Source organism: Strix uralensis, chromosome 6, assembly GCF_047716275.1.
Source record: "Strix uralensis isolate ZFMK-TIS-50842 chromosome 6, bStrUra1, whole genome shotgun sequence".
Classification (NCBI taxonomy): domain Eukaryota; kingdom Metazoa; phylum Chordata; class Aves; order Strigiformes; family Strigidae; genus Strix; species Strix uralensis.
Genome location: NC_133977.1, coordinates 32,873,846 through 32,900,793, shown reverse-complemented (window position 1 = coordinate 32,900,793; position 26,948 = coordinate 32,873,846). Strand labels below are relative to the sequence as shown.

At 41.7% G+C, this 26,948-nt stretch overlaps 1 protein-coding gene across 11 annotated transcripts in view; it reads left to right on the top strand.

Moving 5' to 3' along the window:
• Window positions 1-26,948, top strand: part of SEMA5B (semaphorin 5B) — a 291,544-nt gene that overhangs the window by 188,139 nt on the left and 76,457 nt on the right. For all 11 annotated transcript variants that reach the window (XM_074873600.1, XM_074873596.1, XM_074873599.1 and 8 more), the window contains 5 exons: window positions 5,855-5,917; window positions 15,479-15,577; window positions 16,393-16,606; window positions 19,175-19,460; window positions 23,739-23,874. In XM_074873600.1, the coding sequence (XP_074729701.1) occupies window positions 5,855-5,917; window positions 15,479-15,577; window positions 16,393-16,606; window positions 19,175-19,460; window positions 23,739-23,874 (798 nt within the window). The remainder of the gene's footprint in view (window positions 1-5,854; window positions 5,918-15,478; window positions 15,578-16,392; window positions 16,607-19,174; window positions 19,461-23,738; window positions 23,875-26,948) is intronic.

The following is a 26,948-nucleotide window of genomic DNA, read 5'->3' as shown; positions in this document are numbered from 1 at the left end:
CAGGACTTACCAATTTCTTTTAAATGCCATAGAATTTACCCAGGGAAGGGTAGATTTACACTAGTGCGGTCTAGTGTAGAGACTGCAAAGTATAGAGAAACATAGAAATAAATTTATGAAATGGATTATCAGCAAGAATCTAAGGGTGATATTTTAGAGGTCTGAAATCTATTCATCAGTATGGATTAAAAGATTGAGGCTGACATCTTGTAGGGGAATGAACTGGCCTCTGAGCAGCCACTGTGTGAAAGGCTCGGTCTGCACCCCAATTTAGCAAAGTCCTTAAGTATGTGCTTAAGCTGAACTGGTCCAGTAGGGTATGTAAATATGTGCTTTATTTCCATTAAAGTTGGCAGAAATTAAATGCAGTGCAGAAACCTGGTGCCTCCATGTTCCTCTCTCCCTAGACTTGGAGAAAAGTTTTCATACTTGCTGTGAAATAAGGTGATCCAAAAAAAATTTCTAAATGCAAATAAGAAATACAGAGATTTTGGGCTGGTATAAGGAATCCAGGAAGCTGCCTTCAAAGCAAGTATTTTTTTTTTTCCAGAGGTACATTTCTCTGAACATACTAGTGCCTTGTACAGTTCCTGGAAAGGAAGATGTAAATAAATACACAGGGAAAGAAATTACTCTGCCAGCTCAGGTCTCCAGTGCACAGTAACTGTCATATCACAACACCTCCTGCCCTCCTTCCTCATGCATAACTCAGCAAAGGCTGATGTGACTGGCAGGCTCTGCTCGGGGTGCCCTACATGGCACAAGCGGAAAACCAAAATCACCTCTTACTCTGTGGGCAGATTGAGAAGTCTCCTGTGGGCACTGCGGAGGGTTGATGGAAATGGAAGCTCCTGCCATAAGCAATCCCTGCAGACCCGAGCCTGGGACACAAGGTGCTGCTTCTGCTTCTGCTGACATTAGCAGGAACCTGAGAAACACAGTACCTTTTAGAAAATGCTGGGCATCTCACAGAATCAGTCCCTGGGTTTTTTTGCAGTAAGCCTGTATTTGGGGTTTTTTGTCTCCTTCCAAACATATACAATGTACATTTTGGTATTACACTTTTTCCCCCTAATAATCTCTTGAACAACATGATTCTGGGTCTGTCTGCAGGCATGCAAGGCTGCCAGTAGCTTGCACAGAGTACTTAATGGAAGTGAGGTTGGTAACAGATGAATAGGTTTGTAATAAAAGACTTTAGAAATTAAGAACGGGTTTAATTTACCCAATAAATATGCATGTAACCTATTCTCTTCCAATCTTCCCTTTTCAGTTTTAAATCAATGTTCTGGTTTTGCACAAAACCCTGCAACCTCTGTTGTGCAAGTACAGTGCAGGGATTAGTGTATGCTTAATCTATTAAATTCATATGTGGTGTTTGAAGTAATTATAAATTGCTAGCCTGAATGTAAAAGCTGGTCCATAGAAGTCAAAGAGATTTTCACATCAGCATTTGAGGATGCACATAACTATTGATAACAGGACTTGGTAGTGACAGGCAGGTACTTTGGATGCCAACATTGGGATGTGCAGGTAATTAAATAAATGTATCTAGAAAGCTTCTCTCAGCAGTGCGTGCTGAATAACTGATTTGACAGCACATGACGAACTAGAATTTCTAGAGCACTGTTGATCTGCAGTCTGAACTGGGAGCAAACCGTGATGCTCATAATTTATTAGAAGAGACATTAACTCTTTCTTTCTGTGGCCAAGTGTGACATTCAAATATTCAGATATGCACTGAGCCATTATGGCCCATTTCTGTTAATTTCTAGTTGGGTAGTGTTGCACCAGGTACACGTGGTTGTACACATGACCGCTTCTCCTGTGATTGTTCTCCTTTGTGATGCAGAAATAACACACAACCCCACTTTTTTTTTTTTTTTTTTTTTTTTTAATTGAGAAAATCTGCTTGCATAGAACCCAGGAACAGAAATAGAGATGTGAAGAACCAGGTGCCCATGCAAATAGGGTGAAGGAAGGCACATTTAATTGCATTTTCAGTTCAGGGACAAAGTTGCTAGTACCCTCGTGCCTGTCTGCCCAGGTGTCTGGGCAGTCCTGCTCATGCTTGGCATGGTTCTTGTCTTACACAGCAGCTGCAGCCCTGAGCTGGTTGTTTCATTCATAGAGCATATGAATCTAGTGTTGCTCTATTCTGCACATGGGCCATGTGGTTGTAGAGGAGGTCCTCAAAGTGGCTGGGAACACTGTTAGAAACTGCATTTCTTCTGGAAATGTAGAACAGAAGAGATGTAAGAGAGCTTGTAAGCAGGTAGCATGAGGAGCTGGAGTACTCTTTGGTAGGCATGTAAGGGGAGGAATTTCTGATGTCCTGACAGCATAAAAAGGTGTTTTCTTGGTTGCTTAAGCACGTGACAAGTAGGGAAGCAGCAAGGAGAAAGTACATACTGTCCTGTGTTTGTATGTAGCCTTGCTCCCAGTTTTGTCACATCTTCACCCAGGCTCTGTTTTCCATGACCCATGCCATGAAAGTTGTTTTATTGCCACATGGGTCCAGAGGTGTCTACTCTGCTATTTTTGACTTACATGTGTAGCAGGAGGTACAAAAATAATCTCAGATGTGTTTCCTGGAGCTGGGAATCTTAAATGGCTCAGACAACTGAGAAAATGAATCATAAATTCAGGATGATGACCCAACTGAGTGACCAAAAACTTCTGGTGGATACAATTTGTACCTCAGCCAAGCACGCAGAGGCACCTTTCAGCAGTAAAAAGAAATAGTATTTCTTGGTTTATTGAGGGAGATGAGAAAAGGGAGGGGAGGCAGCTAAGTCAGTGTAAGTCAATATCAATGCTATTGGTAAGCATTATGATCAGGTAAGGAGGCAAAAGCACAAAGCATCCTGTACAGTGCTGTAGTGTTACACAAGTGTTAAGTAGGTGTCGGCCTCACTGAGAAGCATATGGGTACACACAGATGTACTCCGGAAGAGAGAGATCTTTCTGAAGGTTTCTCAGTCAGATGTCCAGGATGTAGTTTGATACTGGAGCAAATGAATCTAAGGCAGAGGAGAAAAATTTCATCTAGGAAGGAGGGGCCTGGGTTGGACATACCAGTGAGATGCAGGAAGTTGAGCACCAGTGTTACACAGGGAGTTTGCACAGAGAAGTCCAAGACAACAGAGATGACAAGAGTGGGAAATTTTGATCTGAAAAGACAGCTGATCAGTCAAGTAAAGAAACCAAACAATACTGGAAAGCTCATGTGAAAGACCCAAGCTCAGAGGTCTAAGCCTGCCCAGGACCTCTTACCGGGTCCAACTCAGAGGTCACAACCACAGATGTGTGCGGGCTCCTGGGAGCCCAGCAGGACTTGTCTAGGCTGTAGGCCAGCTGACTGGTGCACATTCATACCTTCCAGTACAATTATTTAAACACACATTAGCTCCTTGGCTTTGCAATTATATTTTTATTATTGACAAGATGTTCTGCTTTGCAGGGTCACGAATATTTTCTTTGAGTCACTAGAGGTCATTGGAGTTACTCAGCCATCAAACTAGCTCCTCCCTGTCCCACTAAAGACATGTGTGGGACTTGTAAAACATGCTCTAGATTGCCATATTGCTTAATTATCCTCTTAGCTCTAATGAAGTGCACCCTGACTAATGGTGCAGTCACAAACAACATGTTCCTGTAATTTGGGCCATCACCAAGAACTTCTGTTATCACTAGACTCATCAAGGTAGTGCTTCAGAAAGCTGAAGGGCAGTGTTGCCTAATAAAAGAAGATGTTTAGGCACAGAAAACATAGCTGGAAGGGACCAGTGCTCTGACATGAGCTATGTTTACAACATGCCTCAAAGCTCTTCAGTGCAGGTGTCTGGCAGGAAGAGCTAGGTGTCCCCTAGGAGGCCAAATTGTTCTCTGTTGCATTGCTGCAGTCCCAGAGGACCCAGAGTATTTGCAGAGAAGCAGCATCGATTGCTAAAGTAACCAACAATTTTTGTTTTCATTTTGTCCTGTCAAGCAGTGTTAAGGTAAACTGGGCTGATAATGGAGAGTGCTCTGTCTCTGTTTTTGAAATGGAAAGAAGAGCCACCTAACAAGCTGTCTCTTTTCTGGATTTTTTTTTGTATTAAGGTTGTCAAAAGTTGATCCAAGGTAAAAGGATAATGTGGTTAGATTAATATGGCTAGATTTGGGACTGGGGATCAAAATGCTGCTGCACAGTTGTTTTGCAGACGTCAAGGGCTCCTGGGAGTCACAAGTCAAAATTCCTTGCTCTCCTGTGATGGCTTATGTCTTCCATCCAGGGACATATCCCCTCTCAGGATATGGCTAAATGATCCTTTCCAGCAAGGACTTATCCCAGCTCTCACAAAAACACTTCTGAGGCACAAGCTGTTGGCCTTCAGCCTGGATTGAACTGCAGTACATGGGAGGTATTTCCCAAGCGACTCCTGGGGAAAGACCTGTGCTCTTCCCTTCTCCCACCAGATCTTTGCCTGTGCTCTTAAAGCCTTACTTTAAGCCAAACTGAACTGCATGCTCAGCTAATGGAGAAGATACCATTTTTTTTCTGAATGAGGTGGAAATATCCCTTCTCCAAATGTTGTGTATAAATGCATTTCCTGGGTAGTGGATTTCATGTGGTTCTGAGTGAGTGTCTTCATGGACCTGAGCTGGGGGTGAGAAAATCGATCCCCTCTTCTTACTGGTCTCCCATCTTTCTCCTGCAAAAACCAGGATTTATCATGTGTCAAGGGGACAATTTCTGTGGAAGCCCAGAGTTTAAAAAAAATATATTGGCTGCAGTGAGAAGGTTCAAGAAGAGTTCAGATCCGGACCGAACTTTGAAGCCATTTCCTGCATTGGTAATGGACTGGGGAAAAAAAAGAAATCCTGGCTCTTTTAGCGGAGCTTTGGATCTGTATCTGAACTTTGTGAGCCTGCCCTTTCCCTGTGTAACAGAGCTATTTTTCTTGTACTCAGAATGATGTATTATGTATAGTATGGATGTTTATATGTATTTTCACCTCCAGCTAACAATACCTGCTTGAATTTGTTAGGACTATTTTAAAAAAGTGCTGAAGGGAGGAAAATTGCGGAGGGCACTGAATGGTTGGGTGTGTTGCTGAATATTTTAAATCTAAAAGCTCTCTGTAATGCAGCTTTGCTGGTCTTGACTTTTCTTGTGAAGGAAGGGGCCTCTTCTCTCTGAAGCAGTCAGTCAGAGCCAACTAGGGATCCCACGTGCTCATGGCCCCCAGTGACTAGTGCCCTCAACCCCAATGCGTTTTACTCCACCTCAGGATCTGACCCCACTTGTCTGGCATCACAAATCACCATCCAACCTTTCTCCCCGCTTTCCGTCTCTCCAGGTTTCGCCTGTCAGCTCCCATTTGTTGTTTTATCCAGCTCACTTCTCTGCAGGATTACTTAGAAGGTGATAATCTTGTGGGTAAATTTAAGGAGACCAGCCGATTTGTGCAGAACTACTGGACTTTGCTGTAGAGAAGGTTTTCGTTTTGGTGATGACAGCTGGCGGTTTTATACAGCACTGTCCTCTTTGAAAAGAAGGTGATGGCTCGGTGTGCGGGGCTTATGTCTTGGACCTTCCAGTTGAATGATGATCAGAAGTTGTATTTACATGTAAATTAAAGTCTGTTCTCTGTTAACATTCCAGTTGCTTCTGCCTCTGGACTTCTCATCTATTTATCATTTGTGTGCACTGTGAGCACAGTGGGAGAGAGATACATGTTTACCGTCACAATGCTGCTTTTAAATTGGGCTGTGTAAATTGGCTGGAGATACTTGCTCTTGTTTTGGGAGTCTCTAGACATGGTGGCTGGTGGCATTGTCATGTGACTTGTGCATTTTGGTTTCTCAGGCAACAGCATGGGGTTCAGATGAAGACACCAGGAGGTCCTGTCAAAGTAAAGGAAAAACAGAGGTAAGTTTTGCTTTGCTACAATAATGATATGGGTAAATTTATTTGCATCATGTGAAATCCACACAGGGAGCATCTGACACCAGCTTGAGCTTGTAAATTTGCAGCAGTTTAGATCTACCACCACAAGTATATAAGCACCACCGAGCAAGCCATTTCAAAGGCCCCCTGTCCAAGTTATTAGATTCACTCTGCATGAAATTTAAAGGTGATTTCAGTGCTGGAGAGGACACAATTTGTGACACATCAAGAAGCAGAGTGGTGGCAAGCCAGGGGTAACATCTTGCAGTGGGGTCTGAGGCTGGGCAGAGCAGCTTAGTCAAGGTACTCAGCAATGAACTGCTGGCATTCGGCCACATGGGCTTCAGTGCTTGTTTGCAGTTAGGGTTCGTCTTTGTATAATTTGCTTGAATGTGAGAACTGCATCTGCTAGCACACTGGAATCTGTTCAGGTGGAATATCACAGAGCTCCTTCAGAGGCAGGTGCAGTCTGCTAAACTGCAGTTTAAAGTAAGAATTGCTTGAACCAATGCCTGCTGTCCCAGAAGTTCGGAGTTTGCAGGCATTTCTGATCCAAACACAGGTCCTTTCTGCCTCTCTTCTGAAAACCTAAAACAAAGCCACCTACCTAAAAGCAGGAGATATTTTGATTTTTTCAAATGTGATGTTGGTACTGTTCAAAAATCTTCAGGCCTCAACTGAGAGGGTGTCCTATTGTCCTTAATGCTACACCACAAAGAATTCTCAGTCTAAACCAAAGGAGTTGGACAAAGGATAAGCACGATCTTTGCTTAGACATGGACAGTCAAGCAGAGAGTGATTGTGTGGCTGACCCAAAATGCTGGAATTCTGCCAAGCTCCAGTTCAGTGCTTTAAGCACAGGATTATATAATCTTCTATTGACCATGTTCATTTTCTATAATAAACTTAATGTGATTATGTATTAACTTGTATATACACAAAAAAGCTAGCTTGAATTTTGCCGGATAGGCAACAATTTGCTTCATGTAGCTGTGGAGAACAGGCGTATGGGTATCCTGGAACATCTGTTTGAGTTTCATGTAGGATCTATGTTATGCAGGAAAACATCATGGAGGCAAAATGGGTTGGGCTAGATGAACACCAAACATGGCCAGCCCTGAGAAGAAGAACCCAATAGAAGTTGGACAAAGTTAAAAAACTCCAAAACCCAAGGCATGAGGAATTTTTGAATCTGTAGTCTTTGTAATTTAAAATGTGTAAAGAAAGGATTTTCTTCTTTTGTTCCATTGTAAAGTTTGTGAGATTTAAATTGTATCCCATTGTTCATAAATAATTTTAATTTATAACCCAGAATTATTTTGTCAACCCCTGGATAAAGCCATGTATTTGACTGAACAAATTCTAGGATAATTTCACTTTATCTTTTTTACTGTCATGCCAAAAGAAAGCGATGGTCTGAGTATCTTCGCTGCTGCTGCCTCCTCAGACTGCAAAGAGTTTGCCAAAAATTTCATGAGGATAATGCTCTAAACAGCTGAGTTTATGCTGATTGTGATCCAGAGCCTGAAATTGTTTGATGGGCACAGTGGCCATGGGTGTGAAGTTCTGAGGAACAATAATTAAGCAGATTGTTAGACACTTCTTCATATAAAATTAATGGCAAACTGAGGTGTTGACTAAGAGTCTGACAAGAAGACATAAAGGCAGAAGGATTCTGCAGTAGCTAACTAAATTCAGATGTCCAAAGTCTGTATCTACTCTACCCCATGTGTCCATGGCCAAGTCCCTCTTGGGGCAAGTATATGCATTCATTTTTCATTACACTACAGAGAAATGACTTAGTGCTAGCTCCAAAAATACCGAGTTTAGCCTAGCCAGCTGGTGAAGTGCTCTACTCCAGCTAAGAAGTCCAGCTCTGACCCAGCATCTCTGCCCTTGTCTGGGTAAATGCAGCAAAAGAGGGCAGCAGTAATGTGAACATTTCTGATTCTGCTGTGCAATGCTGGGACAAGATGCAGAGCTCTGTCTGCCTTAGTTCTGTTTTGTCAAAACTTGACTAATGGCTGTTTTCTACCTAGCACAGATGATTTGATGATAAATATGTTATGGATTGTCAGGCACTTAGATATGTGGTGATAGAGGCTAGAAATAAGGAGGACCTTTGGCTCTTACATTAATTCACAGTGTAGTTTGTGTAAGTTATATGACTGGTCCATTTTCCTTGCCCATTTAATAATGTATGTATTTTAGGGTGAGGTTTTCAAAGCCACCTAATGTATTAAAATGCTTTTTTCCCCTTCATTCTTATGCCTGTTGAGTATCTAAATCAGATTCTTCCTGCTGCTTAGAAAATCTCTTCCTAAAATGCTTAGAGCTTTACCATAAGGAAAATAAGAAGTGCAAGATTAAAAGCCACAGAATGCATATCACAGAAGTATAATTATTATGGCATGATGGTTACTCCACATTTGAGTACCTATTGGCCAGAGAAAAGGGAGATGAGAAATCTGGGTCCCAGATTTAACGTTAGAAGGTACTATTTCTTCTGACACCTTGTGTAGCTCTGGCCACAAATTTCACTTTCTTATTCCTAAACTGAGCTCAGTAACTTGTGTTTGGCTGCTACACCTTTTTAAGGAAGGCAAAAAGTTTTGAACTGAAGGCCTGAAGCACATGGGCTGACTGTGGTTTGCTGTCCAGACCACCTTCCCTATTAACAACATGTATTTTATTTCCTCTTTGGATCTGGCTTCAGTTTTGAGTGGCTGGGTCTCATTTTGCCCTTCTCTGTTAGATTAAAGAGCCCTTTAGTTACCAATATTTATTTTTCACAAAGGCACTTATATGCTCTTGTCAAATCAGTATTCAGGCTTTTTGATAAAGAAAAAACCAGAGTTCCCCAAGCCTCTTTCTCTAAGTCATTTTTCTACTGCCCTTGAATATTTTTTGTCTGTTTTCTGCACACTCCAATTTTTCACCCGTATTCCCTTGTCAATCTCTGTAATGCCTGAGTGTGATTAAAACAGTCTTCCACCTCTTATTCACCCTCCTCTGTTCATATACGTGGCAGTTTCATAAGCTCTTCTGCCATAGCAGATCATGCCTAGCCACTGTGACCACTAAATCCTCTTCACAGTTGCTAGTCTTGGGATGTAATCTCCCAGTCTATACATAGAGCCCCTTTGTTCCTTGCTCTTTAAACATAATATCTTACAAAAATATATTTTGTTTGTTGGGTCCATCTCACTAACCATCCTAGCATATATCACTATATATAGAGTGATGCGTTGGCCTCACTGGTAACTACTATTTTTGTAATCTTTGGGTTATCCACAAACATTTGTTAAGAAAAATATTGATACTGGGCTAGTACCACTGCATCTGGGGCCCTGCTAGAACAGCAAGTTTATGAATGATTTCACTCTGAGGACTTTTTTCAGCCCAGTAATTTATCAGATTTTAATCCATTAATATAATGTAATGTAAAGTTCTTGAACATGATTTTAAAATTAACTCTCTGCAATATATCATGTGGTATTAAAACCTCTGAAAAGTCTCTTTCATTTATGTTATTCTTATCAGCTAAAACTTGTGGTTTCCTCAAAGCATTGTACATGCTTTGCTTGCCATGTCTCTGGAGATCCATGCTGGCTTCCATGAGTAATCATTCTTATTTTTGCAGCATTTATAAAATGTATCGAGATCAGCACCTTAAAATTGTACCCTGGAAAACATCCACATTACTGAGAGACAATGCAGAGAACAAAGTCAGTGTTATGCTGCCTTTTGTTCTGTCTTCCAAACAAAATCACTCGGAGGTTGTAGTTAAAATGAGTGATGGATAGAACAGAAGGGGAAGAGGTGTATTTAATTTCATTAGGAGTTGCTCAGCTTCTAGTTTGTAATTGTCCTGTCTCTGCATAACAGTCCACATCCACCACATCTAAGGAATTTTGCCTGACGTGGAAAGTTGTGACTTTCTAAACATGAGCACTTCAATCTTTGTCTTGTCTAAGCACAGAATTATTTGTTAAGTTTCCAAAAGCAGCACGTCATCATTTCAAAACATGAAAGGGAACCATTTGTGAAAATGACAGTGAAAATGGCAGCTTTTACGTGCTGTCCTAAGAGCTTTGTGTAGTCAGGAGAAAGATGACACACTAATAACATTTCTGGAGCAAGAAAGAGCCAGGAGAAATGTCTGATAGGCATCCAGCTGCTGATTGTCCCACCGTATTGCCAGTATAGTTTCTTCCTTTGCTTCTATGATGTCCTGATGCTGGTGGATCTTATGATTCACACAAGGTTACAGAGAATTCCTAGCCTAAGGCTTCAGCCCAACTAAATGGGTTTGGTGCAGAAATTGCTGAGCTAATGGAAGAATCAGCTGTTTCAGGCCTTCAAGTGGCTCTGTGTCATACAGAGGATGTGCCCTCTGGTTATCTAGTGGAGCTGGGAATCTCCACACTACTTATGAATAATAGGCATCCAGGTAGGATAGGCACCATATAAATCCCCAGGCAAATAGAAATAACTGGGAGGCAGTCAGATATTTTTCCCCCTTTGCAGATGTTCCTAGAGATCTGAACCTACATTCAGTACTTCTGCTAAGCTATCAATGCAGAATCAGCCCCCAAATTTGATTTCAAGTCCATTAAAGAAAACTTGGCTGGAAAAATCATTAGCAATTCTCTTTGCTATCTATTACACTCAAAGGAGAAAGACAGCTTGGTCAGGGCATTGGATTAAACCAATTAATAGAATTGTTTGTCCAAAGAAATAAATATAGATATCTGAAAGTGTGTTAATAACAGTGCTCGAGAACATGTTAGGTCCTGATTGTTTTTTAACAAATTGGGATGAACTGCAACAGATAAATTAAATGTTTGCTGCACTCTAAAACATCACTGAAGGAGTAACGTGGAGTAGTTCTGGCTTATTCTCTGAACTCCAGAAGTTTGCGTTTCTTTACTGAGGATGGCAGACCATCTGAAACAGCTATTTTTCTCATTCAGTGTGTAACTGTGGTTTTAATCTATGATTAAAATATATCAGTATGTGATGAAATAGTGTAAGCCTAAAAAAAAAAAAAAAAAGAAAAGAATTAGAAGGAGATCTCTGACAACAGGGCTTGAGTGATTTATTCAAAGTAAAAGGCCAGTTAAAGTAGTGCTTATATATGGTTATGCTTTCAAAGAAAAATACATCTGTACAATGAGATTAAGGGCTTATAACATTTAAGAACTCCAGTGTTCAGAGACGACAGAAGAAACAACTCAAGAGGCACCTACAGCTGTTTTATTTGCAGCATCCTGAAAATGTGTTTTTGAATTTTACCTCAAACCAAAGCTGGCAGGAGTTCAGCCCCTCCATTTGCTGATCTGTCCACAAAATGAAGGGAGTAACAGGGCACCACTCTTGGTTCTCGAATTAGAAGTCATGTACTCTTCCTTTCTAGGAAAACAAGGGTCATTAGGCTGGAGAAAAGTGTTGTCTGCTCAAATTAAGGTCTTATCTCAAAAAAGGGACCAATATGAGGTAATTTTGAGGAAGGAGCAAGAACTCCAAAGTGGGTAACATGCAGTTCGTAGGAAAATCAGAGATATGCTTAATGCTCTGGAGGTGAGCCACAGGTTTTTATCAGCTCTGCCATATATTTAATAATAATCCCAACTAATATAACTGGGTTATTCTCATTAACCATATAAATACCCAGTCTTCCTCCTTTATTTAAATCCTTAATCTCTTAATCCAAATAATATCTTCTGGTGATGAGATTTGCAGACTGATCATACACAGATTTAACTGTCTGCTCCATAATGTGAGAGCAGGATCCAAATATTGTCTTGTCTGGACAGAGATGGATTCAAGCTTGCCAGATTTTCCAGCTGTATTAAAGCCCGTCTGAATTTTGCGTCCTGCATGCCTAGAGTTTTCCAACCACATGGAAGAAACTGCATTAAATAGCTCCTATTTTCTGTAGGGTTTTGTGAGATCATTCTACTAACCAGTTGCCTCAGATACGAATTGTTGCACAGAGCAGTGTGTTGAATGACTTTTCGGAGCAAATCCAGGCTGGTTTAAAGAACACAGAGAGGAGGCTGTTCCTTGGTAGTTATTTTGAGAATAGGGTAGAAAGAGGATCTAACGATGTGAATCTCACCGACAGTGTCTTGAGAAAAATCCTGCAAGCTGGAGCATTTAAGTAGTTCAGTTTCTTCTTTGCTTTTGTTGGAGGTTTTCATAGACTGATATTACTGCAAGTGCGTCATACAGCAATGAGAAATATGAGATGAGCACAGTATTCCTCTTCAGGCCAGGCAGGTTAGAGAGGTGTGGTCTGGTAGTTAGGCCTTTGTGGCTGTCCTTCAGGATCTCCTCTGACTCAGTGTGTCACCATGGCAAGTCCTTTAGCACCCCCATGTTTCGAATCACCCAGCTGAGAGAACGGGGCAGATAATGTACATCTGTTTCAGAACATTACTTTAAGCTGTATAAATTGCTTTGAGACCAGTGTATGAAGCGTACATATTATCATTGCTCTTCCTCCAGGAGCATGGTGCACTGTTACCATCATCAGTAAGGCAGGTCCAGGGAAAATGCCTACTCAGTTAATTCACAGAAATAACTATGGTTGGATATGGCCCACACCTAGTAGCACCATTATTTAAGCAGAGTAGAAACATCCACTAGTCACCCCAGTTTTTGCCTCTTTCAGCCAATGAAATAATTAGTGGTCTTGGTGCATCCAGTTCCCTCAAAAGTATCAGCTGTCAAATGTTTCCAACATAACACCTCATTCATACTGACTGTGCTCTTTTGTCTTTGCTACTGCAGTTGGGAATGGGCTGGAAGCCATAGATTAACTATTCTGGTGCAGGTTCAGACAGCAGCAGATACATTTGCTAGTATGGTTTCTCCTCTGTTTCAGTAAATAACTTCTGCTTTGGACTGAATGGGTACAAATAAAACTGCTTAATTAGGCTAAAATAACACAATATTTTACCATCTTCCAACGTCCTTACAAAGTCAGGCTACTGCACCATGCTGTAAAGTGTGCAACAGATGCATCACTGCCAATAACTCCAGAAGACCATTCAGCACATGACCTCGCAGAGAAATTCTTTTTTGTGTGCTGTTTTCTTAGCTGGGAAGATTTTTATAGAAATTGAAGTTTGTTAATCTCTAATATAGTTCTGTGCAAAGAAGAGAATTCTGCAAATTAGGTCTTCAGATTTCTGCAGGACAGGGTTTTAGTTAGGAATATATTGAAGTACCTAGACAGGAAAGGGTCCAGCAACATAAATGTTATTAGCTGGTTTAGGTTAGAAGCTATGCTCAGACTCTGCACAAAGCAGAGAAAGGTGGAAGTGGAGGGGGAGCAGATGGGTGTTCTCTTTCTGTGTGAAATTGGGTACAGAGCTGCATTCTGGGTTAGATGCCAAATCAATCATATTCTGAAACCAAAACCCTGTTGGGAGAGGAGCCCATATCTTTTTTTTATAGCATCCTCTCAAGAATTTCTAGTACTTTGCAGTTAAATATATAGTGGTCCTAGTATTATGTGGGATTGAATAACTGTGGTCTACAGAAAGAGGAATTACTTAACCCACTCATGAAATGTAGACATCTCTAGGGCAGGGAATAACTAACAGGGCTCACAGCACCACGTAACAATGACAGGAGAGAGCAGAGAGGCTGGCAAGCCCTTTGTCTCATTAAAGGAACCTCTGTTCTCAACACACAGCAGGTGGAACGGTGCTTCTCAAGGTCTTATTTCATAGACCTTGAGATAGACAGTCACCATGACTGATTTTCTTCTGAAATAGAAAGTGCTGAATCGACCCAGCTATGAATTTAAGCTCCCATTTTGGGTGCGAGGCATTATGTATCTGATCCCCAGTGCCCCTGTTGAGACTCAAGACTGGCAGCACCTGCTCTGTGGCACTCTGTAGCCTCTGCCTGGGCTGGAGGGAACCCTGCTGCCTGGAGTGAGTGCTCCTGGGATGGCTCTGGAGTGCAGATCCTGTGATCTTCTCCATTCAAAAGCAAGCCCCACATGTCATGCCCATGCAGTCTCTTCTCTGTGGCTAACGCTGGTGGGTTTCTGCTAAATGCCATCCTTCAACAAGTTGACTTCCATACAGCAAATGAAAGGAGATAGCACGTAATCCAGCTAAGCAAGCCTCCTCCTTTACAGATGATAGGGAGTGTTTTCACACTGCTGAATCTTGCAAATGAAGTCTTCAGGGAAATGATCAACAGCGTGGAGCGCTGTGAGACAGGGAAGCTTGCAGTGATTGCTGCTTACAGAAGGAGAAGTGGTGTCTCCAGCTGTAAACTCAGTTTAGTGGCAAATTATGATCTATTGGAGGGGGGAAAGCAAAGCAGCCAGGATAACCCAGCTGAGGTTGTTTTTTTTTACCAAGTTTCCTAAACAGTAATAATAATAGACTTTCTTCACTTGGAACCCCATGGGTGTCAGTCATTAGCCGTTGCTCATATCCTTTCCTCTGAGGTGCCCCCAGAGCCCGGGGCAAGCACGCTGGTGCCAGGCTCGCTGTAGATCTCTAATCGGGGCTGTTTGGATGAACCTTGGGGCTGGCAGCTCTCGAGCCTCTTGCACTGCCTGTGGGAGTTGCATGCTAGTCTCGCACCTCCCTTTCCCTGTGCGTACTGTTAGAAAGTCCCTGCCTCATGTGGCCTCTTCCTCCCCCACCGCTTAACTCTCTGGAGGTGCTCAGTTAGTCTGATCTGCAGTCCACAGGTTTTTGGATATGAGGCTGTGGGGAGAAAGAGACTGTGACTCTCTTCAACAACATGAAGAAGATTTTCTAAAAAAAGCCAACTCCGGCCTTGTGCTGCCATCCCTACCTCAGCGTGGGATGACAGGAGCCCCACACCTTTGGGGACTGGCATGTGGAGGGAGTTGCCTATTTGTACCAGCAAGTGGTTGTGCAGCTGAGAAGAGGGGACTTGCTATTTCTCACTGGCCTGGCCTGAAAGAGAAACTCTTTCTACCATGGAAAATCCTGAGCACACAATCCTTGCAGGAGGCAGGAAGTAACAGCCTGTTCAAGCATGAGATTCTCCTGACCAGCCTGATCTATTAAAGAGAAGTTCCTGCTGTTTTCCTGCTGGCACTGGTGTGAGTTGTAGTTCAGATGGACCCACTGTCCTTCACTGGAGTTTATGTCCAGGTAGTATTTTCAAAGCTGCAGCATTACTGGGAAAAATAGGTCAGAAATATCATCATGAAGAGAGGGAGAATTCCTCCTCCAATCTAGGCAGAGCACAGAAAGAGGCACTTGTGTAGCTAATACAGAGTACAACCTGATGGACAACACCCTATCCAGGAACTGTGCAGGGCTATGATTAGAGAAATAACCAGCAAATTGGGCTTGCTCACTTAGACCACTAGCTCCCTACAGCCGTGCACTGCTCGATGCAACAAACCTCAGTCCGAGTTAGAGCTAAGGAAGGGGTATTTCAGCTGCAATACAGGTAATTTTTTTTAATGTAATAAATAACCCCACAGTCTCCTTTTCAAAAATGCTTTTTCTCTGTCTTGTGTCCCTATAGGACGAGTGCCAGAACTATGTCCGAGTGCTGATTGTTTATGGCAAGAAGGTTTTTACCTGTGGTACCAATGCCTTTTCACCAGTGTGTTCCAGTCGACAGGTCTGTTTTGCCTCTTTTACAGTGATGGAGAGGGCTGAATACATGCTCTGGGGAAGGCCAGTCATCTGGCAGGGCATCATGGCTGCGGAGAATATGTTCCAAATGTAGCTGATCTGAAATTATTTTGGTTTTCTTCTTTGGGTCCCTTTGGGCTGCTTCGGGGCAGTGGGTGTAACTGCAGGTGGGGAACAAAAAACTCATGTTATGGGTAAACTGGATCTGGACAAAGTGCTGCTCATGTAAGCCTTGGGTATGCTGCTGAAAATGGGGAACACAGGCAAGCTTAGTTGTGAGTACCTCCTGAGCTGAATACTTAAATGTTTCCTTAAAATAAATGGCAAAATTCCCTTTGGCTTCAAGGGAGGCAGGAGCAGGTCCAGAGCAATGTTTATTTTTATATTTTTTAATGCCAGTATGCATTCAGGAGGTGTCTGTGGAAGATTAGAAACCTGTGCTAGCAGCAGGAGCACCCAGTTACACTGAGTGAGTTGGGGCCTACAGGCTTTGCTGGCTGAGGAATTACCCTTCTTACAAAGCAATAGGATCAGTGAGGCTCAGACACAACTTCTTATGTTGGCAAACGATGGATGTAAAGATCAATTTACAGTCATCACTGACATTACATTCTTATTACATTGGCAAACGATGGATGTAAAGATCAATTTACAGTCATCGCTGACATTACATTCTTATAGCTGCCTGTTTTTTTAAAACCAGAGTTTTGCTCGCAGGTACTCATGGGCAAACTGAATTCTCTATACCAGTAAGAAAGCCAGATGCTCTTTAAATTCTCTCCTCTCTCCTTTCAAATACAGGTAGGAAATCTTAGCAAAATCATTGACAGAATTAATGGAGTGGCTCGATGCCCATACGACCCTCGGCATAACTCGACAGCTGTGATTACATCACGAGGAGAACTCTATGCTGCAACTGTAATTGATTTCTCTGGACGGGATCCTGCTATTTACCGCAGCCTTGGAAATGTTCCCCCACTTAGGACAGCACAATACAACTCCAAATGGCTCAATGGTAAAGTCATGTGGGTCATATCTGAGCAAGAGGTGTATTAAAGTCAGTTTGACAGGCTTGTAAATCTTTCCCTCTGTTTTCATATTGAAATTCAGAGTTATGATGGGGAAGGGCTTCCGGTGCAATAATCAATGCAGCTTAGAAGACATTTAAAAATAGCCTGGAAGTATTTCAGAGAAGTTGATTTAGAATCTAGAAAGTGAGTCTTACAGGCTACTTAACATATATAGGCACCTCTGTCTTGTGAGATGACCAAATACATCATTTTAACAAGAAAACCACTCAAAGATTTGAAGATCAAAACCAACTTAAAGCATCATATTGTTGACCCAGTTCTACATAGTGCTAAGCATCCTCTACTTCCACTGACTCAGCTGAAGATCATTGGTTTCAGTGCAAGATCAGTCTGAAAATGAGAAATTTCACAGCATGTTAAGTTCCATGTGAACCCACGCTGTTGTGGATTTGTAGTTATTAAAAGCAGCTGTTACCCCAGTGTGATAATACCCTGCATCAAGCAAGCTATAGAATTTCAACCAGTAATTCCTGCATTGGGTCCACATCTTCTGACTGGGGCAAAGCACATTTTGTCTGACAGACTGTAGTGATGGAGATCTCAGTATTCCCCCCCTCTCCTTTGACTGAGGTAATTTGATAAGATATTCAGAATCTTTCTGTTGGATTTCAGGACCTTTCAATCAAAGATACAAGCAGTGGGACTGTGCACTCCCTGGAGCTTAATGAGACTGAACTAGGCTTCTGCAGGCATATTGAAGTCAGTATGGTGATCCAGAGTTTTAGGAGAAGGATGTCATCGGGCAAGACTATGAATTAGGACCAAGAAGCAGCATAACCCATATACACTCATTAGAAATATGTGTCTCTTGTCTGCACATGAATGAAGAATTCAGAAGGAAGCCACACTGGAACAGGGGAGTTTAAGGAAAGACAAACTGAAACTGAGTTTCTAGTCTGTGATTGGAAAGACTAACATGACTCTTGGATTTATAAGCTTGTGCAGCATTGGTGACACTGGAGTAATTTCATCCTGTTCTGGCCACTTTTCAACAAGAAACAGAAAACTTGAAGATGATTCAGAGAAGAGCCATGGAGTGATTTGAAGCTTGGAAAGCCTGCCTCACAGTGAGAGACTTAAGGAGCTCAATTTATTTATCTTTCTGAAAAGAAGATAAAAGGTGTTTTGTTCATGATATGGAAGTACTTACATCAAGAGAAGATTTCTGGCAGGATAAAATTCTTTAATCTAGCAGACAAGTCATGACAAGAGCCTGTGATTGGAAGCTGAAACCAGATAATGTCAAATGGAAAAAGAAGTACAGGTTGCAGCTGGGGCAGTCTTTAGTCATTTGAACAAGTCAGTGAGGAAAGTGGTGGATGTAAAGCCCTGTGACATTGTCCAGTAAGATCAGATCTCCTTCAAAAGATGTGGTCTAATTCACCTGTTAGTTACAGGGTCTGATGGTGGAATTACAGGGTGAAGCTGGTTTGTGTTAGACAGAAGGTCTGGTGATCACGATGCTCCCTTTAAGGTTCACTGTTTGTTTGAAGGAGAAAGTTTGACGGGAGATGCTTTGCAGTGCCCTCCCCTCTGCACCATCATCTGCCTCCCAAACCTGCCTTGCAGCAGCATCAGCCTGCCTTCCTCTCCCTCTGCCATGACTCTGTTCTTCTTTCACTCCTGGGCTGCAGCATTAAAGGAACTCTGTACTTTCCTTTTTTCTTCTTCCTTTGAGCATTACTCAGAAATGAACATTGTAAAAGCACCCTATAAAACCAACAGGGGTTTTTTTTGTTTAGTCAAATATTATTCATTCGCCAATCTTTTCCCTTTGCTGAAGAAATTGTTGGGATAAAAGACCGCACACTTTAAAGCTCTGTTAAATGCCCAGTTAAAATATTAGCTACAAACCCAATTCCAGGTTCTTTTCAATTCTTGTGAAAATAATAACAACAATTCTAGGAGAAAAAGAATTAAGAAGAGCTTGCTTCAATACTGTCAGTCTGTGGCACGGTTTTGTTTTACGGACATAAGACAATCTTTTGTGCCTAGAAACTGGAAGGGCTTTGTGATAAAAGCCAGATGTGATTGTGCTGGGAGAGTAGGTTGAATGTTTCAGTGCAGCAGTCTGGGGAATCAGACGGATGCACACAGCATATTTAACACATCGTAAGGTGCACTTCAGAAGTGAATAGGTGAAGGAACCCAATGGGAATGTTTTATGTTGTAAAATGAGTACAAGTACAGAGAATCGTCATGCATATGCAAAGTGCTGAACTCTGCTTTCACTGAAATCAGTAGCAGCTTTGCCAATAAAGTGGGGAAACAATGGGGTCTTTCCAAGATCTGAAAAATGGATCGAGAGCTGTACCCCCATATATCATTATTCCCATCTACGGTTTTTATGTCCTCTGCTGACTTCGAACTTCCTGTGGTCCCAGCTTTGACAGCCCGCATAAAGGGAGCTGGCGACACAATGCATTGAGCTAGTCAGTGAGCATGGATTGATTTCTGACCTGCATAAATCTCTTCAAATGTCTGTTTTTCAGAGCCTAACTTTATTGCTGCCTACGACATCGGTTTGTTCACCTACTTCTTCTTCCGTGAGAATGCGGTAGAACATGACTGTGGGAAAACAGTGTATTCTCGTGTGGCAAGGGTTTGCAAAAATGATATTGGAGGGAGATTTTTGCTGGAGGACACATGGACAACTTTCATGAAAGCCAGGCTGAACTGTTCCCGTGCTGGAGAAATCCCTTTCTATTATAATGAACTGCAAAGCACCTTCTACCTTCCTGAGCAAGATCTGATTTATGGTGTCTTCACTACTAATGTGTAAGTTGCACTGGTTTTACTGCTCTTCTTCTATCCTCAGCAGTCTGAGACTAACAATATCCTGATTTCTTAAGACAGTCTGAGCAATCATGTTTGAAACATCCTTTGGTTAATGTGAAGGATAGGTCTGTGTTATCCAACATGGCATCATTGCCTTTAGGACAATGTTTTTAATCCATGGTTCATAGATTCCTGGAGTCCATAAAAGGTGACTGTGCAGTTCTAGGGTAACTTAATTAGATATAAACCTGGGCTGTGACAGAATTCTGACTTTTTGCAGTGGCAGTGCTACTGTTTAGTTCAGAGAGCTGGTCTAAAAATGACCCAACAGAAAAACACAATTAATTTTCAGCCAGGCTAACTGCCTGGACAATCTTGACACAATTGTGCGAACACTGGGGCTGGCCCATGAGATGGGGAGGTAAATATGCTTGGGAGAGAAGGACTGGAAGGAGGAGAATGAGGCAGATGGGATCACAACAGCCTAGACTGAAATCAACATAAATTGCTGTTGAACAACAATTTATAGAAGTGAGATCATGCAGGCTACACAGCATTTGACATTTCCAAGGGGGACTCTACCTCTGCTACAGACTGTTTCAGGTCTACGAATCAAAAGCAGCGTTAGAACTCTGAGGGGAAGGCATGATTTCTGAAACTTCATAATCACCTCTTCTTGGCTTGATATTGAAAAAACTTGTAATTGGAATGATTTAGTGTAGCTGTGAAAGCAGAAAGGAGAAGAGGAGTTAATTAAAAAATATATTAAAAAACTCATAATGTATATTTTTAAGACAGGAGAATTCAAATAACTTTTTCTCTGAAGCCCAAGGCTAGGATGATAAGTTTGAAGCTATAACCAGTCTGCATGGTATTGAGTTTCAATAATACATGTTCTCCAGGGGAGTGTTATCCTGATGTGTAAACTAGAGAATGAAAATCTGAGTGAGTTACTCCACATGACAAACACTCAAAGTGCCTTCCTCGTGCTGGGTAGCCACCTTCTTTGGGGTTTTTGTGTGCAATGGAGTACTGTTCAATATGAATAAGGGTCTATTTCCAAGAAGCCCACAGCAAATCAAAGAAGTGAAACCCCACTGAAGTACAGGCCTTCCTATTTTAATGTGTCACTTGCTGGTGTGGCAGGGCTTGAACTTCAGCCCTTGAAGTCACAAAACATCAGCCCCAGCTTCTTGAGCTAAAGCACTGTTGGGAGTTTCACTATGAGAGTCAACAGAACCCAAATATTATTCCTGCTCTGTAAATGCCAAGAAGTAGGTAAGTGTTTGGCCACCCTTATCAGTCTTCCATGTTTTGTTACTGCACTACCATCACCAACATCAGCCAAAAGTGAACCAGTGCAGAACCAACTAGAAAAAATAAAAAAGATTGAGTACTCCACCTTGACTGTGGATTCTGGGGAAAATCTGTCTTGGGACTGAAAGGAGCATGAGTTGTTCTCTAAAAACATTCAGATGATGTTAGCCAAACTACTCTGGGCTACTGCTTTGGGTATTTGAGATGACATGGTTTTTGTTGTTTTTTTTTTTCCCAGTCAGAGAGGACTTCCAGGCCCATAGTGATAATGTTTAATCTATCCATTCTCCATTTATCCCACCAAGAACAGAAGTTGGAAATAAGAAAATTATTAATAACTGTACTATATTTATCGAATCAGTATAGTTTTTGGATTATAAGTGGGGAGACATAGGGTTTACTGGTTGGAAGAGTTCTCTTCTGCTGTGTCTATCTCCCAGGTTTAACATGAGATGTGATAAGTGTTACCCATCTCCTTTGGGTTTACACCTAAGTCACTATTCATAAATTACGGGTGTATATTCTCTCTTGCATCTTGTGAGGACAACAGAATATGTAACATTTGTGTAATTGAAGAAATGAGTTATTGATAATAGCTGAAGTTAGATCAAGCAGTGTTTTGGGCCTACAACATGATGTTCTTTTGAGAGTTCAAAGCAAAAATGTTCCAATTTGTCATCCGACTGGAGAAATAATGGTAATTATTCTTTTAACTTCCACTGGGACTTATGTCATGCTGCATGAGCTCTGCATACCAAAGAGGGTTGATGTATGCTTCAGTCTGAGTTTCGTTATAACAGAATACCAATGCAACACAAAACTATGATTTTTTTTGTTTAAAGGTATTTTTATTTGGAAGGTTCATGTTTAATGCATTTAGGGTCATCTTATAACAAAGCAGTGTTAGTGGTTGTGGTAACACCCACATATAGATTTATTGCTTCATGTTGTTATACCCAGATGAATCAGTGGGAAAGAGAGCTTTTTGGGGAAACTACTGATGAAATATTTAAGATGTTTTTATTAAAACTTTTCTGGGAGGTAATAGAGACAATGTTAAAGCCTCCTTGAACTTAATCCATTCTCTAAACTACCTGGTTAATCACAGGAAGTAGGATGTGGGAATAAAGGAGGTTGCACTTCACACCAGGACAACACAAGGGCCAGCTGCACAAGTTGATGTCACTGGCTTGAGATTGGGAGTCAAACTTTTCATAGGGAGGGATGGGAAATATGCCAGGCCACAGATGAAAAGGAAAATGGGCTACAAATTTAATGGAAAACCTTTTTCCTTTCTCCTCTCTAGCAAAGGGAAAGGGCTAAACTGTGGAGTCCTCAGCAGAGCCCTAAAAATATCCCTTTTTTTAAAAGTATTTTTGTTAGACTAGCAAGGTTTTATTCTTTCTTTTCCTTTTTCTTTCTCTTTCTCATTCTCTTTTTTTTTTTTCCATGTGTGCCTCAAGGCATTTACTTGTCATCCATCATTAGCTTTGTCTTAAGAGCTGCCGACTGTGAGCATGCACTGCGTCAGCGGTGTTCAGACAAAAGTGGAGAAAGGTTCGCCCAGCTTTGCTTTGACATGTTCAAAGTGAGCTACTCCATCACTCCGGGGATGGAAGGGACAGGGGCGGGAGTGGAGAATGGGAAGGCAAAGCAAGAAGTTCTTCCTGATATTGTATTGCTCGGAAGAAATATGCTGTGAAAGAATCTGTTCTTCTGCTTTCCAGCCTGGGATTGTGGAGCAAGGCTTTTTTTTTGTGCAGGAGAGTGTAATTATTGGTTTAGTAAAAAAAAAAAAATTGTGTTCTTTTCAGAGAATTCAAATTGCTTTAATTAGCAGAAAGATACATACAGCAAGGCTTGGGTTATTTAAAAGGCACTGTGACAAGTCAGTCTCTTGTGCTAGCCCTATTTTTAGTTTTATTCTGATATCTTTTTCGCTAAATGTTCTTTTCCTTTTTTAAAAAAAAAAGCAGGGGGGAAAGGGAAAGCTGGGAGCAGGTTTGAATTTCAGGTTACCACTTAGCAAACATCCCTCTTTGGGCCAGCTTCCCTGAGGTGCCCTCACCATCTGGGAAGCACTCTTCAACCCTCTTGAGGGAAAAGTTGCTGAGCCTGCTCAGGACCTTGCAGAAATGGGTCCTCCATGACTGAAATGGGGCAGCAAAGGCCGGCTGATCTGTGTGCAAGTCTGACTGGGCAGCAGAGCATCCCTAAAACAAGTTCCCTTCCAAAGAGTTCTTCCTACAGTGGCATTTCCCTAGCCATGCCTCCCCTGGCTGGTGTGTGCGTGGTGAACAGTCTGCCCGAGACAGATGCTATTCCCATCTGGGAACACAAAGAAGTGAACTGTGATCATTGAAAACAGAGGCTTTCACGTATTAGCAAGACCTGTTTTGCGTGCTGAGCTGCTGTAACAACCAGCCTGGTTTGCACTGTCACCATTTCCCTTGCCCTGCATGTGTGTGCATGTGTGTGTGTATTTTTTATATATATATATATAAAAATAAAATTATATATATTGACAAATATTTGGGGATATATTTTATAGCTAAAGATTTCAGGATCCTGTAGAAACAGAATTTCACCTTGAGAAACACCAAGAGATTAAAAATTAGGTTGTTTGTAATCAATAAAGATAGATGTGTTGTTAAAAAAATAAAAATAAAACCAGACACAAATAATCCATGCAAATTAAACTGTATTCACCTTTCTTGTCAGAACTGCTTCTGTGGCCCTTAAATCACAGACATTTTAAAACCAAGTTTAAAATTCATTCTCAAAATTGTCATGCAAGCCCTCTGCAATTTATTTATTTATTTTTACTCCCTGTGAGATTGGTATCACTGTACATCTACATAGCAATTTACATGTATTTTATTTGAGTGGAGTTTGATGTCTGTTATGATAAAAATGTCAATGTTCTAATGATTAAATTGATTTTTTTCTCCCTTTTTCCAGAAACAGCATAGCTGCCTCAGCAGTGTGTGCCTTCAATCTGAGTGCCATTACTCAGGCATTTAATGGCCCTTTCCGTTACCAAGAAAACCCAAGATCAGCCTGGCTGCCAACGTTAAACCCCATCCCTAATTTCCAGGTACTGCTGCTGCCCTTCAGTTTACTCCAGTTCCTTCTACATTCTGTCACTCCAGTGGGTTGATTTGTGTGGGGCTCATTTTTCTAGGTAGACCCATGGTGCAGATAAATTGTATTTTTCCACATTTATGAGTGGTTTAGTCTGTGGAACTCCTTGCCACATGTTATTGAGACCATGGGATTCATGGCAAAAATTGAATGGTTTTACTGACAATAAGAATGTTTAGATTTTTTATAATAATGAATGATTTAAATCTCTGCCACACTCATCACTGACATGTGAACTCCGAGAATATGATCCTCACAAGGAGACATAGAGACATGTCCCCACCAAAACTGGGAATGACTGAAAGCTGAAGCTGGACAAAGTCAAACTAGAATGGAGACAACTTGTGTTTTTAAACAAGAAGGGTAGTTAACCTCTAGGACTTTGTAAGAATGTGATGAGTTTTCTGTCCCTTCATAGGGCCCCTAAGGCTACCAGTGTTTCAGGGCAAGATGGATGTCCTTCCAAGACACAGTAGCTCAGCCAGAAGTTATGAACATGTTGCAATAGTAACTGGTGGAAGAGGACACATGAGGATGGTCACAGTGGTTCCTTCTCACCTTAAACATCTTTGTTTTTATGAATGAGCAGCTTTCCAGGATTATCAGTTAAGGCCAATTTGAAAATTATAGAACAACTTCAGTTGCTTTATGCCCAGGTTGTCAGTGTGGTGCAGAGTATGCATGTGACAGCCGCAGCAAACCTGAGTCTTCTGAAGCTTGAGCCCATTTTACAGCTCAGTCCCTTCCCACCTGGAGAATCCTAGAGAGGATGGACTTGTCTTCCTGTCCTTGCTTTCCCATGGTGAAACCTTTCAGCCTGATTGTGTGAATCTGGCTCTGCTTTATTATGGCAAAGGTGCTGAGGCTGCCTGCAAATGCCATCTGCCTTCAAGCTGGTGATGGCAGGGACCTTCCGTAAAGGACTCTGCAGTCACCTGAAATCACAGCAAGAGCAGATGGGAGGCAGATCCACGCTGCAGGCAGCGACGTGCTTGGGTTCCTGCTGAGGAAGCTGATTTCTCCCCCTGAATCCCCTCATGGCACCTGAGTGAGGCCTTCTGCCTGTACAAGGTGGGACAGGCTTGGGCTCTCAATCACCTCCTCAGCTTGGTGCACTCAAAATCAAGAAACAAAGCTTCAGCCATGCCAAACATGGCCAGGCTTTTTTTCTCTCTCTTTTTTTAATTTGTTTTTATTTTAAAGGAAACATTAAGGTTAACTGAGAATCAAGGACTTTCTGTCCCTTGCTGGGCTAACCCAGGAGGAATAGAAAAGGACTTTGGAAAGCATTTCCATGTAGTGAAAAGTATCAGATAAAATGTAGAGTGCAAAGATTGCAGCAGCAAGATGAAAGAAAAGAGTCAGGGAAAATAAGGAAAGGAAAAGAAGGTATGTGGCAGACAAAAGGAAGATTGCAAGAAGAGATTAAGATGTTTTTCAAGTACAGGAGGAACAAGAGGTCAGTGAAGGGCCTTTAGGAGATGACAAGGGTAATTTAGTGACAGAAGAGGCAGATATTGCAAAAAAATTAAATTAATTTTTTTTGCCTCAGTGTTCACAAAGGAACATGAGGGAAGCATGCCAGATATTTTTTTTTTTTTCTTGCAGAGAGGAAGGAGAAATACTGAAGGATATAGAGGATCAGGGCAGTGCAGATAATCAGGAAATTAGAACAAAACAAAATAAAACCAAACCAGAGGAATGCTGTGTCAGCATGTGGGCTGCCAATAGACCAAAAGGATTATCTGTGACTTGATGAGAATAGAAAACAAAACCAACAATGACATTCCTGCCACTGGGACTCTTCCTTCAGTGATGCTCTAGAAAGGAAAGTGAGTGGGGATAAAAACATCCAATGTGGGATGAGTCATGAACTAAAAAAGACCATTGCAATAGAAAAAAAAAATTAAAACCCACCTGAGGACACATCAAAAACCCACTGACGTTTCCTTAGTCTGGCTACTCAGGAAGATGCTTAAGTTGATAAAAAAGTGACCATGTTCATAGGTGGTGGGAATTAGTATCACCCTGTTCACCTTGTTCACACAAGCTCCAAAATATTGTAGGACTTAGTACACCAGCCATTAGGATCCATATTTATTGTGTAAATGTGAGCTAGATTCCTATCAACTGATTTTAGCACATTTTAAGAGAAGCTCTGCATGGTGTACCTCAGAAAGGCAGCCACACTGCCAAGAGCTGCTTTGATGCGTATCAAGAGTATGCACATAGGAACTTTGTACAGTGTAGCTGGAGTGCTGTAAATCGACATCCTGATTTGCAGTATACTAACTTCTCTTCCAAGGAAAGCCCAAACACCTGGACACAGAATGAAGAAAAAGAAATTTGTGGGTTTTTTTCTAGTGAAATTACTCAGCTGTGAGCTTCACTTGGTGAGAAGCAAGGTTTTCCATGGACTGAGTATGGGAGTTAGCAGGATTTCTAGTTGTACCACTGACTCCTGTGACCTTGGGCAAGATAAATAATCAGTCACCCAGCTGTCTTTTGGAGTAATAAATCTTCTGCTCACCATGCATGGCATTGTGGGGAAGAGTGAAGATCCAGCCCTGGATACTGACATGGACCACAAAATTGCATGGAGAATTTAATCCATATGAGGAAAGGCTGAGAGAATTGGGTTTGTTCAGCCTTGAGAAGGCTTAGGGGAGACCTTGTCACTGTGTTCCAGTATTTAAAGAGTGGCTACAAAGAAGGTGGAGACTCCCTTTTTACAAGGAGTCACATGGAGAAGATGAGGTGTAATGGGTACAAGTTACCCCTGGGGAGATTCCAATTGGACACAAGAGGAAAATTTTTCACAATGAGAACAGTCAACCATTGGAATAATCTCCCCAGGGAAGTGGTGGATTCCCCAACATTGGACACTTTTAAGATTCAGCTGGACAGGGGGCTGGGCCACCTTGTCTAGACTGTGCTTTTGCCAGAATGGTTGGACCAGGTGATCCTTGAGGTCCCTTCCAACCTAGTACTCTATGATTTTATGATTCTATGATTAATCTTGCATTG